General features: G+C 45.2%; 1 protein-coding gene and 1 pseudogene across 2 annotated transcripts in view; one reads left to right on the top strand and one right to left on the bottom strand.

Annotated features, from left to right (window-relative positions):
* Positions 1-5,071: 5,071 nt before the first annotated feature.
* Positions 5,072-6,086, bottom strand: LOC308270684 (acidic leucine-rich nuclear phosphoprotein 32 family member D-like; annotated as a pseudogene). Its single transcript has one exon. The product of its transcript is annotated as an acidic leucine-rich nuclear phosphoprotein 32 family member D-like (transcript).
* A 2,101-nt stretch (positions 6,087-8,187) lies between these two features.
* SPTSSA (serine palmitoyltransferase small subunit A) overlaps positions 8,188-13,658 on the top strand; it is a gene marked incomplete at both ends in the record, with an annotated part of 25,928 nt that continues 20,457 nt past the window's right edge. The window contains one exon of the mRNA XM_080706959.1: positions 8,188-8,299. Coding sequence (XP_080563085.1) covers positions 8,188-8,299 — 112 coding nt within the window. The remainder of the gene's footprint in view (positions 8,300-13,658) is intronic.

The raw sequence follows: 13,658 nt of genomic DNA, 5'->3' as shown, positions 1-13,658 counted from the left end.
GGTCTGGGAGTATAGCTTGGAGGTAGAAAGCCTCTGAGTTCCATCCCCAGTACCACCAAAAAAAAAAAAAAAAACACACAAAAAAACAAAAACCAAAAAACAAAGCCAAAAACCCTCCAAAACAACAACAGCAAAAGACACTGGTATAATATTTCTTTTTTTTTTTTTTTTTTTTTTTGCCTCTTCCATAGGTGGTATGAGAGACTTGGACACGCTGATGAGAGCAGTGAGTTTAAAACTTCACCTAGCCAGTAACAAGCCCTTGGTAAATGTTCACTGCGCCTTGCGATCCTGTGTCTTTTGGACTTTCGCCATTGCTTATAGTGATGGTAGGCGTGCAGGAGGTTTCCTGCTAATATTCACCGCTGGTCCTGCGCACGTCAATTAACAATTGATTTTAGTTGGATGATACATGCACGTTGTTTCTATTTCCCCATTGATCATCTCAGACTTTATCTGCCTTGTTCAGGTCAGTGTAAGCTTTGGGCAACTACACATTAGCTTATCCCATGAACATTTGATCTTAGAACCAAGACCACAGCCAGAAACAGGATAGTAAAAAAGATTTTTTTCTCATAGAAGCTTTGTTTCAAAGGAGAACACGTAGCCCTTGGAATATATATACATATATATATATATATATGATATATATACATATATAATTTTTAAAAATTTTTTAATTGGTGCATTATATTCATACAACTTATTGGGGTAAAAAACTTGTATGTACAAACATGTACTCATCGCTGATTTAACCCCTACCCAATTCCCACCCCATTCCCTCCCCGTCCCTCCCTCCCTTGCTTGGCTTAGAAGACACTGGTATAATATTTCTGATCTGGACATTGAAGCATTTTCTGCAGCTAGCAGAAATAAGAAAAGTGGAAAGAAAAATGAGTTTGTAGCCAGATGTTGTGGCGCACACCTGTAAACTCAGTACTTGGGAGACCAAGACAAAAGGATCGCAGGCTCCGGGTCAGCCTCAGAAATTTAGGGAGACCCTTCCTGAGACCCTGTTTTAAAACTAAAAAATAAAAAGATTGGGAGTGTAGGTTGGAGGTAGAATGCCCCCGAGTTCAATCCCCAGTACCCTCCTGCCCCCCACCCTGCCCGCCACACACACAAGTGAGTTTGTGGTGCAAGATTAGTTTGGTCCGGATCTTGACCATGTCTCTGAACTCCAGAGCCCCTACGTATTTATTTATTTATTTATTTATTTATTTATTTATTTATTTATTTTTGTGTTACTGGGGATGGAAATCAGGTGCCTTCTACCTCCGGGCTACACTCCCAGATCTATTTTATATTTTATTTGGAAACAGGGTCTAAGTTGCTGAGAGCCTCACTAAGTAGCTGAGGCTGGCTTCAAACCTGCACAGTCCTCCTGTCTCAGCCTCCCAAGTGCTGGGATTACAAGCGTGCGCCACCACGCCTGGTGCCCCTACTTATTAAGTCAGAGTTGCCATTGCTCTTTCTGAAGCACTAGATGATGAAAGCACTTTGTAAACTTGAAGGACTAGACAATTTTAATGGTTTTTTTTTTTTTTTTCGGTACTAGGGGTGGAACCCAGGGGACTTCTATATCTGAGCTACACCCCCAGCCCTATTTTTTATTCTTTATTTTGAGACAGAGTCTTACTGAGTTACAAGGGACCTCACTAGGTAGCTGAGGCTATCTGTGAACCATGATCCTTCTGTCTCAGCCTCCTGAATGCTGGGATTATAAGCATGTGCCACTACACCCAGTCAGTTGTAATTTTTTTTTTTTTTTTGGCAGTATTGGGGATGGAAGCCAGGGGCATTGTACCTCCAAGCTACACTCCCAGCCCTATTTTTTAGTCTATTTATTTATTTATTTACTTTTTTTTTTGCGGTACTGGGGATGGAACCAAGGGACATTCTACCCCCGAGCTACACCTCAGCCCTATTTTTTATTCTTTACTTTGAAACAGTGTCTTACTGAGTTGCAAAGGGCCTCACTAAGTAGCTGAGCCGTTCCCGAACTGAGATCCTCTGTCTCAGCCTCCAAAATGCTGGGATTACAAGTATGCACTACCACACCCCGCCTAGTCTCTTTATTTTTGAAAAGGTCTCACTGAGTTGCAAAGGGCCTTGCTAAATAGCTGAGGCTGTCGTGAACCATGATCCTCTGATCTCTGCCTCCCAAATGCTGGGATTACAGGGGTGAGTCACCACGCCCAGCCTCAGTTGTAATTGAGGATAATTTTTTTGGGGGGGAGTTTGGGGATAGAACTCAGAGGCATTTGACCTCTGAGCTACACTTCCTGACCTTTTTTTTTTTTTTTTTTTTTTTTTTTTTGCAGGTCTGAGGATGGGACCCAGGGGCATTCGACCTCCGAGCTACAACCCCTGCCCTATTTTTTATTCTCTATTTTGAACCCATGTCTCACTGAGTTGAAGAGAGCCTCACTAAGTAGCTGAGGCTGTCTGCGAACCACGATCCTCCAGTCTCAGCCTCCTGAATGCTGGGATTACAAGCGTGTGCCACCACGCCTGGCTTGAGGATAATTTTTATCATTATTTTAATTATATTTAAATATGTTCTAGAAGCTAGTTGGGCCTGGTAGCACTTTCCTGTTAGCACTTGCCTGTTATCTCAGTACTTGGAAGGCTGAGACAGCAGGGTCACAGATTCAAAGCTAGCCTCAGCAATTTAGTGAAGCCCTCCACAACTTAGTAAGACCATGTTTCAAAGTAAAAAATAAAATAGGGCTAGGGGTGTAGCTTGGAGGTAGAATGCCCCTGGGGTCAATCTCTAGTACAAAAAAACCCCATCTATATTGATATCTATATCTACATATATCTGTATATATCTGTGTATGTATGTATAGAATAAATTCCTGAAGTAGCTTGGTGTGGCAGCACATACCTGTAATCCCAGTAATTGGGAGGCTGAGACAGGAGGATCACAAGTTCGAGGCCATTCTTGGCAACTTAGGGTGACCCTGTTTCAAAGTAAATGGGGCTAAGGATATAGTTCAATGTTTGAGCATAACATTTGAGTACCACCAAAAAACCCTCAAACAAGCCAAAAAGCAACAACAAAAAGAATAAATGCCTGAAGAGATATTTGGAATCCAAGGGACAGATGAACCAACTGAGAAATAGGCCTGGGTGGAGAGAAGCCGAGGGGTCTTTAGGGTTGGGGAAGAAAATTGGTGTTTTTTTTTTGTTTTGTTTTTTTTGTACTAAAGGTTAAACCCAGAGCTATTCTACTTTTGAGCTACATTCTCAGCCCTGTTTTATTTTTTATTTTCCAACAGGGTCTTGCAAAGTTGCTGAGACTCACCGCTAACCTGTGATCTTACTATCTCAGCCTTCCAAGTGCTAGGCCTCCAGGCACGCACGGCCAGGCCTGGTTTGGGTCGTGTTCTTCCTGTAATTATCCTGCCATAGTAATGATGGCCTGGGGAGGTAGCAGTGCCTTCTATACTCTGGATCTTAAATATCTCCCAAAGACCCACGTGCCAGCAGTTTGGTCATTTGGGAGGTAGGTATTATCACAGGAATTAAAGGGGCAATGAGCACTCCAAGAGAAAGCTGATAATGCAGTGTGGCAGAAAGCAAGACCAGGCCGGGCGTGGTGGCGCACGCTTGTAATCCCAGCATTTGGGAGGCTGAGACAGGAGGATCGCGGTTCATGGACAGCCTCAGCTACTTAGTGAGACCCTCCACAACTCAAGGTGACACTGTTTCAAAATAAAGAATAAAAAATTGGGCTGGGGGTATAGCTCGGAGGTCAAATGCCTCTGGGTTTCATTCCCAGACCCGCAGGAAAAAACAAAAACAAAAACAAGACCAGGAGAATTTTTCGAAGCTGGAAATGTTTAGTGTCAAATGCCATAGACAGGGTGAGTGAGAAGAGCATTTTATTTTTTGAGAAAAAGTCTCACTATGTTGCTCAGGCTGTCCTCAAATTCCTGGGCGCTAGAGATCCTCCTGCCTCAGCCTCCCCAGTGGCTGGAACTACAGGTTTACAGCACCATGCACAGCTAAGAACAGTTAAACTTCGTGGAGGACTAGGGATGTGGCTCAGTTGTAGAACATTTGCCCAGCATATATGAGTTTATGGATTTGATCCCCAATGCTGTAAAATCAACCAGCAAGAAAAACAACTTCACTGGACTTGGCTTCAAGGACATTTAATTTCAGTAAGTAGTTTCAGGGTACAGTAGAGACAGAAGCTGAGGTTTGTGTGTTTTTTTTTTTTTTTTTTGGTGGTACTGGGGATGGAACCCAGGGGCTTTCTACCTCTGGGCTACCTTCCAAACCTATTTTATATTTTATTAGGAAACAGGGTCTCACTAAGTTGCTGAGAGCCTCACTAAGTAGCTGAGGCTGGCTTCGAACCTGTGCGATCCTCCTGTCTCAGCCTCCCAAGCGCGGGGATTACAATGTGCGCCACCACGCCCGGCTGAGTTTGTGTCTTTTGAAGGCATGGTTGGGATTATGTCAAAATACTTGAAGAGTGGTTGCTGTTGATACGTACCAACAAAAGAAAGATAGCAAGAATGATAGCTTGACAGGTTTTTAAGGATCTGAGTCAGAAAGGAAAAAAATAGTCCAATAGGTACAGAATGTTTGGCTCAGAATTTTAGGCATATGCAGGAAGTAAGGGTGGAAAGAAAGACTTTTTAGGACCTGTGACAGAAGGTCACATCTAACAGCCAAGTGAAAAGAGTAAGCCGGGCGTGGTGGCGCAAGTTTGTAATCCCAGCATTTGGGAGGCTGAGACAGGAGGATCAAGGTTCACGGACAGCCTCAGCTACTTAGTGAGGCCCTCTGCAAACTCAGTGAGACCCTGTTTCAAAATAAGGAATAAAAATAGGGCAGGGGGTGTGGCTCAGAGGTCAAATGCCCAGGTTCCATCCCCAAACCCGCAAAAAAAAATAAAAAGAGTAGCCTTTCAGGTCAGAGCTGACACCCCCCCCCCCCCGCAATGTTAAGATTTTCTTTACAAAGCTTTTTTTTGTTGTACAGAAAGTAAAAATGCTTTTACTGTCTTGGAGTGACTGGTAGCCACAGACGGTTGACTCACCAATAACAGCTATCCACACTACAGCAAACTCTTACACAAAAACCTAACAACGCTTTCAATTCTTTTGGGGCCAATTCCTCAAGCTTGGTGGTGGATTCCCAAGAGGGACTAAATGGAGGCGGGTGGAGTGTCACAGGAACTATTCTTTGGCTCTTTGGGTGGGCGGGTATCCTGGGATTTGTGTCACAGCTACCTTTTTTTTTTTTTTTAAACAGCTACCAAATTCATGATCAGCCCAACCAATACTGATCATTTCTGTTTTTGTGAATTATTTGGGGCCTTAGTCATCTTCTCCTTTATCATCTGTTTCTCTCTTCTGCTTTTTACCTTTCCTGCTTTCTTCCTCCTCTTTCTCCTCCTCTTCATCAACTTCTCCATCGTGTTCAAATTCTTCTTCCATGCTGACTTCATCTGCATCTTTATTTTCTTCTCCGTCTACATCTTTGTCTTCATCCTTATCCTCCTCTTCAAACTCTTCTTCACCATCCTCATTCCCCTCATCCTCATCTTCTCCATCCTCATCCTCCCCTTCATCCTCCACACCATCCACCTCTGCATCCGAGTTGGCGGCTTCCCGGTCCTCATGGTCATAGTGGTCCAGATAGGTCAACTGCGGCAGGAGTTTGAAGATGCTCTCTGAGTAGTCCTTCAAGTTAGCGACCTCACAGTGAAATAGACCCAGGCTTTTCAGACAATCCAACTTTTTCAAAAGTTCCAAGGTGCTGATACTTTTCAGTTTATTTCCACTTAAGTTTAGATGTGTGAGATTTGGAAGTTTGTCTCCTAACGTATCCAGACCTCACAGATTCTATTGTCACTGAGCTCAAGCTTTTTCAACTTAGGAGCTCGGGGAGAGACTTGAAACTGAATGTAAGCCTACATCTATTAAACTGAGAAACTCTAAGCTCACAAATTCAATGGTTAGGCCTTCAAGTTTTCCATCATTTGATTTGCAATTGTTCAAGACAAGTTCTCAAACCGCTGCCAGCCTCCGGTTCCTCAGCCCCAGGTGGAGCCACCATTTCATGTCCTTTTCCCCTCCTCCCCCATCTTCAAACTTAACTTTCTGCTTTCTGTGGTGGAGCGGAGGGGGAAGAGGCATCCGGGCCTGCGCAGCAATGGACAGTGCTCGGGTCTGCTAGGCGCGTCCAGCTGCACAGTCTCTGCGGGGCGGAGCCCGGGAGCCAAGTTCCTCAAGGGAACAGAGAGAAACCATTAGAGATAAAACACTTTTGAAGCTAGGAGGAAATGTGAGCGGCTAAGTGGAGGGTCCTGGTAGTTCTGAGTAAGGGGAAGGCTCCCGAAGAATCTGTGGAGCTGGGTGTGGCGGTGCATACCTGTAATCGTAGTACTTGGGAGGCTGAGTCAGAAGGATTGCAGGTTCGAGACCAGTCTCAGCGACTTAGTGAGTCTCTCAGTAACTTGGCAAGACCCTGTTTCAGACTAAAACAACAACAACAACGAAGGTTTAAGAAGAACTCGGAAACTATACTGGAATGGGGTGCTAGATATTTAGCAAATGTTTTTTTGTGGTTTCAAAAGCATACAAAAATTGGCAAATAAAGTTGTTCATTTGTTGTACCCAAGTAAGAACTAGTAACTTTCACACAAATGTGAAAATTTATAAGAACCAAATCCCTAATACATGCTGGCGGAATTCAGTTATGAGAGGCCAGACAGGTACTGACCTTATTTATGAAAATAGCTGTGTGGCTGTGTGTTTGTGTGTGTGTGTGTGTGTGTGTGTGTGTTTTGCGGGTCTGGGGATGGAACCCAGGGGCATTTTACCTCCAAGTTACACCCCCTGCCCTATTTTTTTTATTCTTTATTTTGAAACAGGGTCTCACTAAATTGCGAAGGGCCTAAGTAGCTGGGTCTGGCCATGAACCTGCCATCCTCCTGTCTCAGCCTCCCTGGGATTATAAGTGTGCGCCACCACGCCCTGCATGCATCAGGCTTTCACACAGGTGTGGCATATAGCAGCATACTTTACTTTCATTCCTCCATTCCTACTTAACCTTCAATAATCAGCTCAAGCAATACTTTCCAGAAGTCTTTTACAATTCCAATCTTAATCTGATTTTTTCTGGGCTATTTACACACAACATAAAAATACCCTCTGCCACCCTCCTCTAGTCAGGTAGCTTGCCTCTCTTTCCTGGTAGACTAGGTACTTTATGAAGACAGGTCTCAGTCCACCCGGCTTGCTATTCCTGAGGTCTAGCTCATAAATAGCCTGTGATATTTCTAAATGAATAAAGAGTGACCCACCATTAAAGTTTAAGCGGTAGGTTATTTAATCGAGAATCTCTAAACGTTTAAACAGCTGGTCATTCAACTGCACCATTTCACAGGCTAACAGTGCATGGAGTTCCCGGTGGAGACCCCAGTGAGGAGTGTGTGTATCTCTAGATCTCACCAGCCCACCTTCTGATCTCAAGCTGCCTGCCAGCTGCAGCAGCGAAACCCACTAGATAAACATCCTTCTCTTGGCTTTGACCTCAACGGCTCACTGACCACTAAGAGGTGGACAGAAGGATATTCACGGTGGGCTGTTGTTTACAGGTCCAGGGGAGCCTGGGGTATGTTGGTGTGCGTGGACGTATTTCTATGCGTCTGCCTGGGTGGAGAAAGGAAGGTGATGTCCACTTCCCTTCTGCAGAGCGCCTTTCCAGACCTCCCATCCCTGGCTACCCTGCTCTCGGACCCCCTCACTCTCCTCCTGCGCACCAGTCAAGCTTCTTTACTTGCATTGCTGGGAATACCAGTCTCCCCAGCACGAGGTAAGGAATGAGTTCCCTTTCACCCTGTAATCCCCCTGCCGGAGAGAAGCCCGAGGCGTAACAGGTATTCTGCAGATCAGCGCTTCCGGACGGGTCTACGGCGGCGATCGCTGTCCGGAGCGGAGCGCAGGCCTCGGCCAGCGGGGTGGGGGCCCGGGCGGCGCTCGGGTCCCAGCTCCGGGGCGGGCGGGGCGTCCTGCGCCGGCGGGGCGGGGCGGGGCGGTGACGCGCGGCCGGGCGGGCCAATGGGCGCGGCGTGGCTGGCGGCGGGCGGGCCGGGCCGGGCCGGAGGACGCTGGGCGGCGGCGGACGGACACACGGACGCGCGGCGGCCCGGGGGAGCGCATGGCGGGGATGGCGCTGGCGCGGGCCTGGAAGCAGATGTCCTGGTTCTACTACCAGTACCTGCTGGTGACGGCGCTGTACATGCTGGAGCCCTGGGAGCGGACCGTGTTCAGTATCCTGCCGCGCGGGCGGGGTGCGGGTGCGGCCGGCGGCGCCCCGCTTCTGGGCAGCGCGGGAGGGGCCGCCCGGGCCTGCCGGGCTCGGGCCGGGGCTCGGGGAGGGGTCGCCCGGCCCCCGCGCCCTGACCTGTAACTGTCCCTGCCTTGGCGGCTCTGGGTCCTTGGAGCATTCCAAGCAGTGGCCCAGATTTCTAACGTGGTCGCGAATCCGTGGTCAGGACCCTGGGGTGCAGCGTTTGAGAGCGGTCTTTAAGCGGCTGGACCTTTCTGGCCTTCAAGATGGCAGTTTGGAAAGTGTTTTATGCATTACTTCTTGGCGCCCTAGATAAAAGCCGAGCCCGGAAAGAAATGTGTGGTCAGTTGTGGATGGGGTTTGAACCTGTGTTGTAGTGACTCGTTAATCTATCCTTGTTAAGGTCTGTTGAGCGATTACGATCAGCAGAGCAGCTGTGCTGGAGTCTTCGGCGTCTTACCTCGTCTGATTTTCACCACCCCGGTGAACAACTCAAGGTTGTGGAGGTGGGCCGCCGCGATCTGTGATGTTCCCTTTCCAGTTGTAGCTGCCCACATCCTTTGATGACGCTGTGGCGGTGTTCTTGCGGAATAAATATCAACAGTAAGCGATGGCTCCCCCTCCCCCCTTAAGCTCAAGGCTGTTAGGAATCAGATATTTCACATTACATGTTTGCTTTATCCAGGCTTTCTCCTTTTCATTGTGGTTTAGTTGGAGTACCTTAACACAACTTTACAGATGCATTGTTGCATTCCAATGAGTGACTGAGGTAACAAGTCCAAGCCTTTTAAAATGTGCTGGTGTTGAAATAGCATAAGGTTGTACTCACAGCTAGTCTTCTTGTTTCTGCACTTTTGGAGAATTTTAGCTGCGTATTAAGGCAGTTTGTTTATTACTGTTAGTATTTCTTTGCAAACTCAGAATTTAAGAATCAGGCCGCCTATTTTGGGATTAGACTCTGAATAGATAGCCTGATTTCCTGCACCGTTTATTTGTAGCTTCAGTTTTATCTTCATATATATATATGAAAATTATTAATCTTTGTGTTTTTGTTGACATATATTATTGCTTTTTTTTTTATTTTGGTACTGAGGACTGAAGCCAAGGGCATTCTACCTCTGAGCCAATCTCCCAGTCCTATTTTATTTTTTTTTAACAGTCTCACTAGTTGTGGAGGGCTTCGCTAAGTAGCTGAGGCTGGCTGGGAACCTGCGATCCTCCTGTCTCAGCCTCTCAAGTGCTGGGATTAGAAGTGTGAGCCGCCACACCTGGCTACACTTTAGTCCTAAGTTTCTCTAGGTCAGGGCTCATGAGGTCATGCCTTGTAAAATGTTTGTTTAAATGCATACTTAATTGTAGTTTCTCAGTAGAAGCAGTAATCTTGACTCAAAACCCCCTTACAATTAATGCTTAAAATGTTGAGATAAATTGAAACTTTAAAAACATATTTTATTGGTGCATTGTAACTGTAGTAAACTGAAACTCTTAAACCAGGGATTGAATGTAGAGACTGGTCTTAGAGTCTAGTGTACGCTTAACACATAAAATCGTTTGTTGGCATGTTGTAGTGTCGATGGTGTTGACTTTTTTTTTTTGGGGGGGGGTCTGGGGATGGAACCCAGGGACATTTGACCTCCGAGCTACACCCCCTGCCCTATTTTTTTATTCTTTATTTTGAAACCGGGTCTCACTGAGTTGCAGAGGCCTCACTAAGTAGCTGAGGCTGTCCGCGAACCACGATCCTCCAGTCTCAGCCTCCCGAATGCTGGGATTACAAGCGTGCGCCACCACGCCCGGCTTGGTGTTGACTTTTGTTATGGTGCACTAGTAAAAAGAGTCATTATTGTTTACCTAGGGTTTTAGAGATGGAGAAATAAATCCTGAAGGGACATGAAGTGCCTCAGTAGATTTATTTTGTTGCCTTTGATGTTTTTGGCTTCTCGCTAGTTTATGTGATCAGGTGATTAATTTTAATTTGTGAGAATTGCAACCAACTGTCATCACAATTAAAAGATTGGTTTATGTCAAAGTATTACATTTTTAGACCTAAGATTAAAAACAACTTACTTCAAGCAGGGCGTGGTGGCGCACGCTTGTAATCCCAGCATTTGGGAGGCTGAAACCAGACAGCCTCAGCTACTTAGTGAGGCCCTCTGCAACTCAGTGAGACCCTGTTTCAAAATAAAGAATAAAAATAGGGCAGGGGGTGTGGTTCGTATGTCCCTGGGTTTCATCCCCAGACCTGCAGAAAAAACCAAAAACAAAACAAAACAAAACACCAACTTACTTCAATGCCAGGCACAATGGCACACATCTTTTATTTCAGTACAATGAGACTGAGAAAGGAGGACAGTAAATTTCAGGCCAGTCTCAGCTATACACCCTTAGCCCTATTTTGTGTGTGTGTGTGTGTGTGTGTGTGTGTGTGTGTGTGTGTGTGTGTTTGTGTGGTACTGGGGATGGAACCCAGGGGCATTCTACCTCTGAGCTACACCCACCCCCAGCCCTAATTTTTATTTTTTATTTTGAAACGGGATCTCAGTTATAAAGAGCCTCACTAAGTAGTAGCTGAGGCTGTCTGCAAACTGTAAACCTCCTGTTTCAGCCTCCCAAATGCTGGGATTACAAGTGTGCACCACCACGCCTGGCTTCCTATTTCATTTTTAATATTTTTTATTTGGTGGTACTGGGGTTCCTGGAAGCCCTTCTACCTCCGGGGTACACTCCCAGACCTATTTTGTATACTTTTTTTACTTAGAAACAGGGTCTCTTAAGCCAGCACAGCTGGCTTCGAACCTGCGTGATCCTCCTGATCCCCCTGTCTCTGTCTCCCAAGCACGGGGATTACAAGAGTGCACCACCACCCAGGCAACTCATTTGTAAAATTTTGAAACTAGAGTCTCACTAAATTGCAGAGAGCCTTACTATGTTGCTGAGGCTGACCACAAACCTGGGATTGATCCTTCTGTCTCAACCTTCTAAGTACTGAGATTACAAGTGTGCACCCCCATGCCTGGGTTACAAAACCTTATTTAAAAATAAAAGAATAAGCCGGGCTTGGTGGTGCACGCTTGTAACCCCCCCCCCCCCCCGCCCCCTTGGGAGGTGGAGACGGGAGGATCGCACTGGTTCCGAGCCAGCCTCGCTGGTTTAAGAGACCCTGTTTCCACATAAAAAAAAGTTAAAAAATAGGTCTGGGAGTGTAGCCCATGGGAGTGTAGCCCGGAGGTAGAAGGGCTTCCAGGAACCCCAGTACAACCAAAAATAAATAAATAAATAAAAATAATAAAATAGAATAAAAAATAGGAGTGGGGGGTGTGGCTCGGAGGTAGAATGCCATGGGTTCCATCCCCAGTACTGCAAAAACAAAAAACAATAAAAATAAAAAATAAAATTGGGCTGGGGTATAGCTCAGAGGCAGAATGTTTGTTCTTGGGTTCAATCCCTGGTGCCAAAAAATAAAACCCCAACTATTTCCAAGTTCATGTTATTGAATTAATCCAGGGTAGAAATGTAATACTTTGACATAAACCAATCTTAAGTTACTATTGGCCAATATATTTATAGCAATCATTTCCAACTTACAGAGTTATTTTAGTTGGGCATGTAACTGTATTGTAGCTTGGAACATCAATTTGAGAGTCGAGTATAGACTTTACACATAAAATCATTTGTTGGCATGTTGTGGTGTCAATGGTGTTGATTTTTATTATGTTGCATTAGTAATAAAAGTCATTATTGCTTACCTAGAATCCTCATTTTTAGCTTGGAGGAAGGAACTGAAAGAGAAAGCTGGGTTTTGTTTCCTACCAATCAGAAGTCTTACTGTGATTAATTTGAATTTTATAAATGTATCAATAAGTGAGCTACACTGACAACTATTTTGTTGTATGGTTTTAAGAAGAGCCATACTTTCTATAGCTTAAAAAATTGATTTTGGGGCTGGCTGCGTACCAGCGATCTTCCTGTCTCCGCCTCCCAAGCACTGGGATTACAAGTGGGCGCCACCACGCCTGGCTCTATATTTAGAAATTATTTGCATCCCTTTTCTTCCCAAAGCAAACAGAACTTTAGTAAAAGCTCTTACTAAAAGCTGTTACAAATTGAAAGCCAACTCCAATGGAATGTGTTTTTAGTTATTTATTTTTTATTTTTTGGTGGTACTGGGGATGAAACTCAGGGTCTTTCTACCTCTGGGCTACACTCCCAGATCTATTTTATATTTTATTTGGAAATAGGGTCTCTTAAGCCAGCTGAGGCTGGCTTTGAACCTTCGTGATCCTCCTGTCTCTGCCTCCCAAGCGCGGGGATTACAAGCGTGCGCCACCACGCCCAGCTATAGCCCTATTTTTTAAATTTGGAAACAGGGTCTCGCTAAGTTGCTGAGGCTGCCCTCAAATCTGTGATCCTCCTGTCTCCGCCTTCCCAGTACTGGGATAATAAGCGTGCGCCACCATGCCTGGCTTAAATTTAAACATTTCTATTTTTTAAAAATTTATTAATTAAATTTTTTTTTTTTTTTTTTTTGCGGGTCTGGGGATGGAACCCAGGGGCATTTGACCTCCGAGCTACACCCCCTGCCCTATTTTTTCTTTATTTTGAAACCGGGTCTCACTGAGTTGCAGAAGGCCTCACTAAGTAGCTGAGGCTGTCCACGAACCGCGATCCTCCAGGTCTCAGCCTCCCGATGGCTGGGATTACAAGCGTGCGCCACCACGCCCGGCTAAACATTTCTATTTTTTATTTACTTATTTATTTTTGTGGTACTGGGAATTGAACCCAGGGGCATTCTACCTCTGAGCTCCACCCTCGACCTAATTTTTTATTTTTTATTTTGAAATAGGGTTTCACTTAGTTGTAGAAGGTCTCAAAAGTAGATGAGGCTGGCTGTGAACCTGCAGTTCTCCTGTCTGTTTCCCAAGTACTGGGATTACAAGCGTGCATCACCAACCCAGCTTTAAACATTAAAAAATAATAATAATAACAAAAGACTTTAATATTGATTGACTGGTTGTGGTGCTGGGACTCAAACCCAAGACCTTGGGCATTTCAGGGAAGCCTTCTCTGCCACTCAGCTGAAATAGATCTATTGTATCAAGTTAGATATATTGTAAACAGTTCTTGAAACAATAAGACTTTTGAGGTTTTTTTTTGGTTTTTTTTTTCGCGGTACTGGGGATGGAACCCAGGGGCATTTTACCTCCGGGCTATACCCTCAGCCCTATTTTTAGTCTTTCTATTTTTTTGAAACAGGGTCTCACTGAGTTGAAAGGGCCTTGCTAAGTAACTGAGGCTGTCCGATCCTCTGGTCTCTGCTGTCTGAATGCTGGGATTGGAAG

The sequence above is a fragment of the Muscardinus avellanarius genome (genome assembly GCF_963383645.1).
Source record: "Muscardinus avellanarius genome assembly, chromosome: 12".
NCBI lineage: Eukaryota > Metazoa > Chordata > Mammalia > Rodentia > Gliridae > Muscardinus > Muscardinus avellanarius.
The sequence above is the reverse complement of the archived record's forward strand: the minus strand, read 5'-3'. Positions and strand labels throughout refer to the sequence as shown.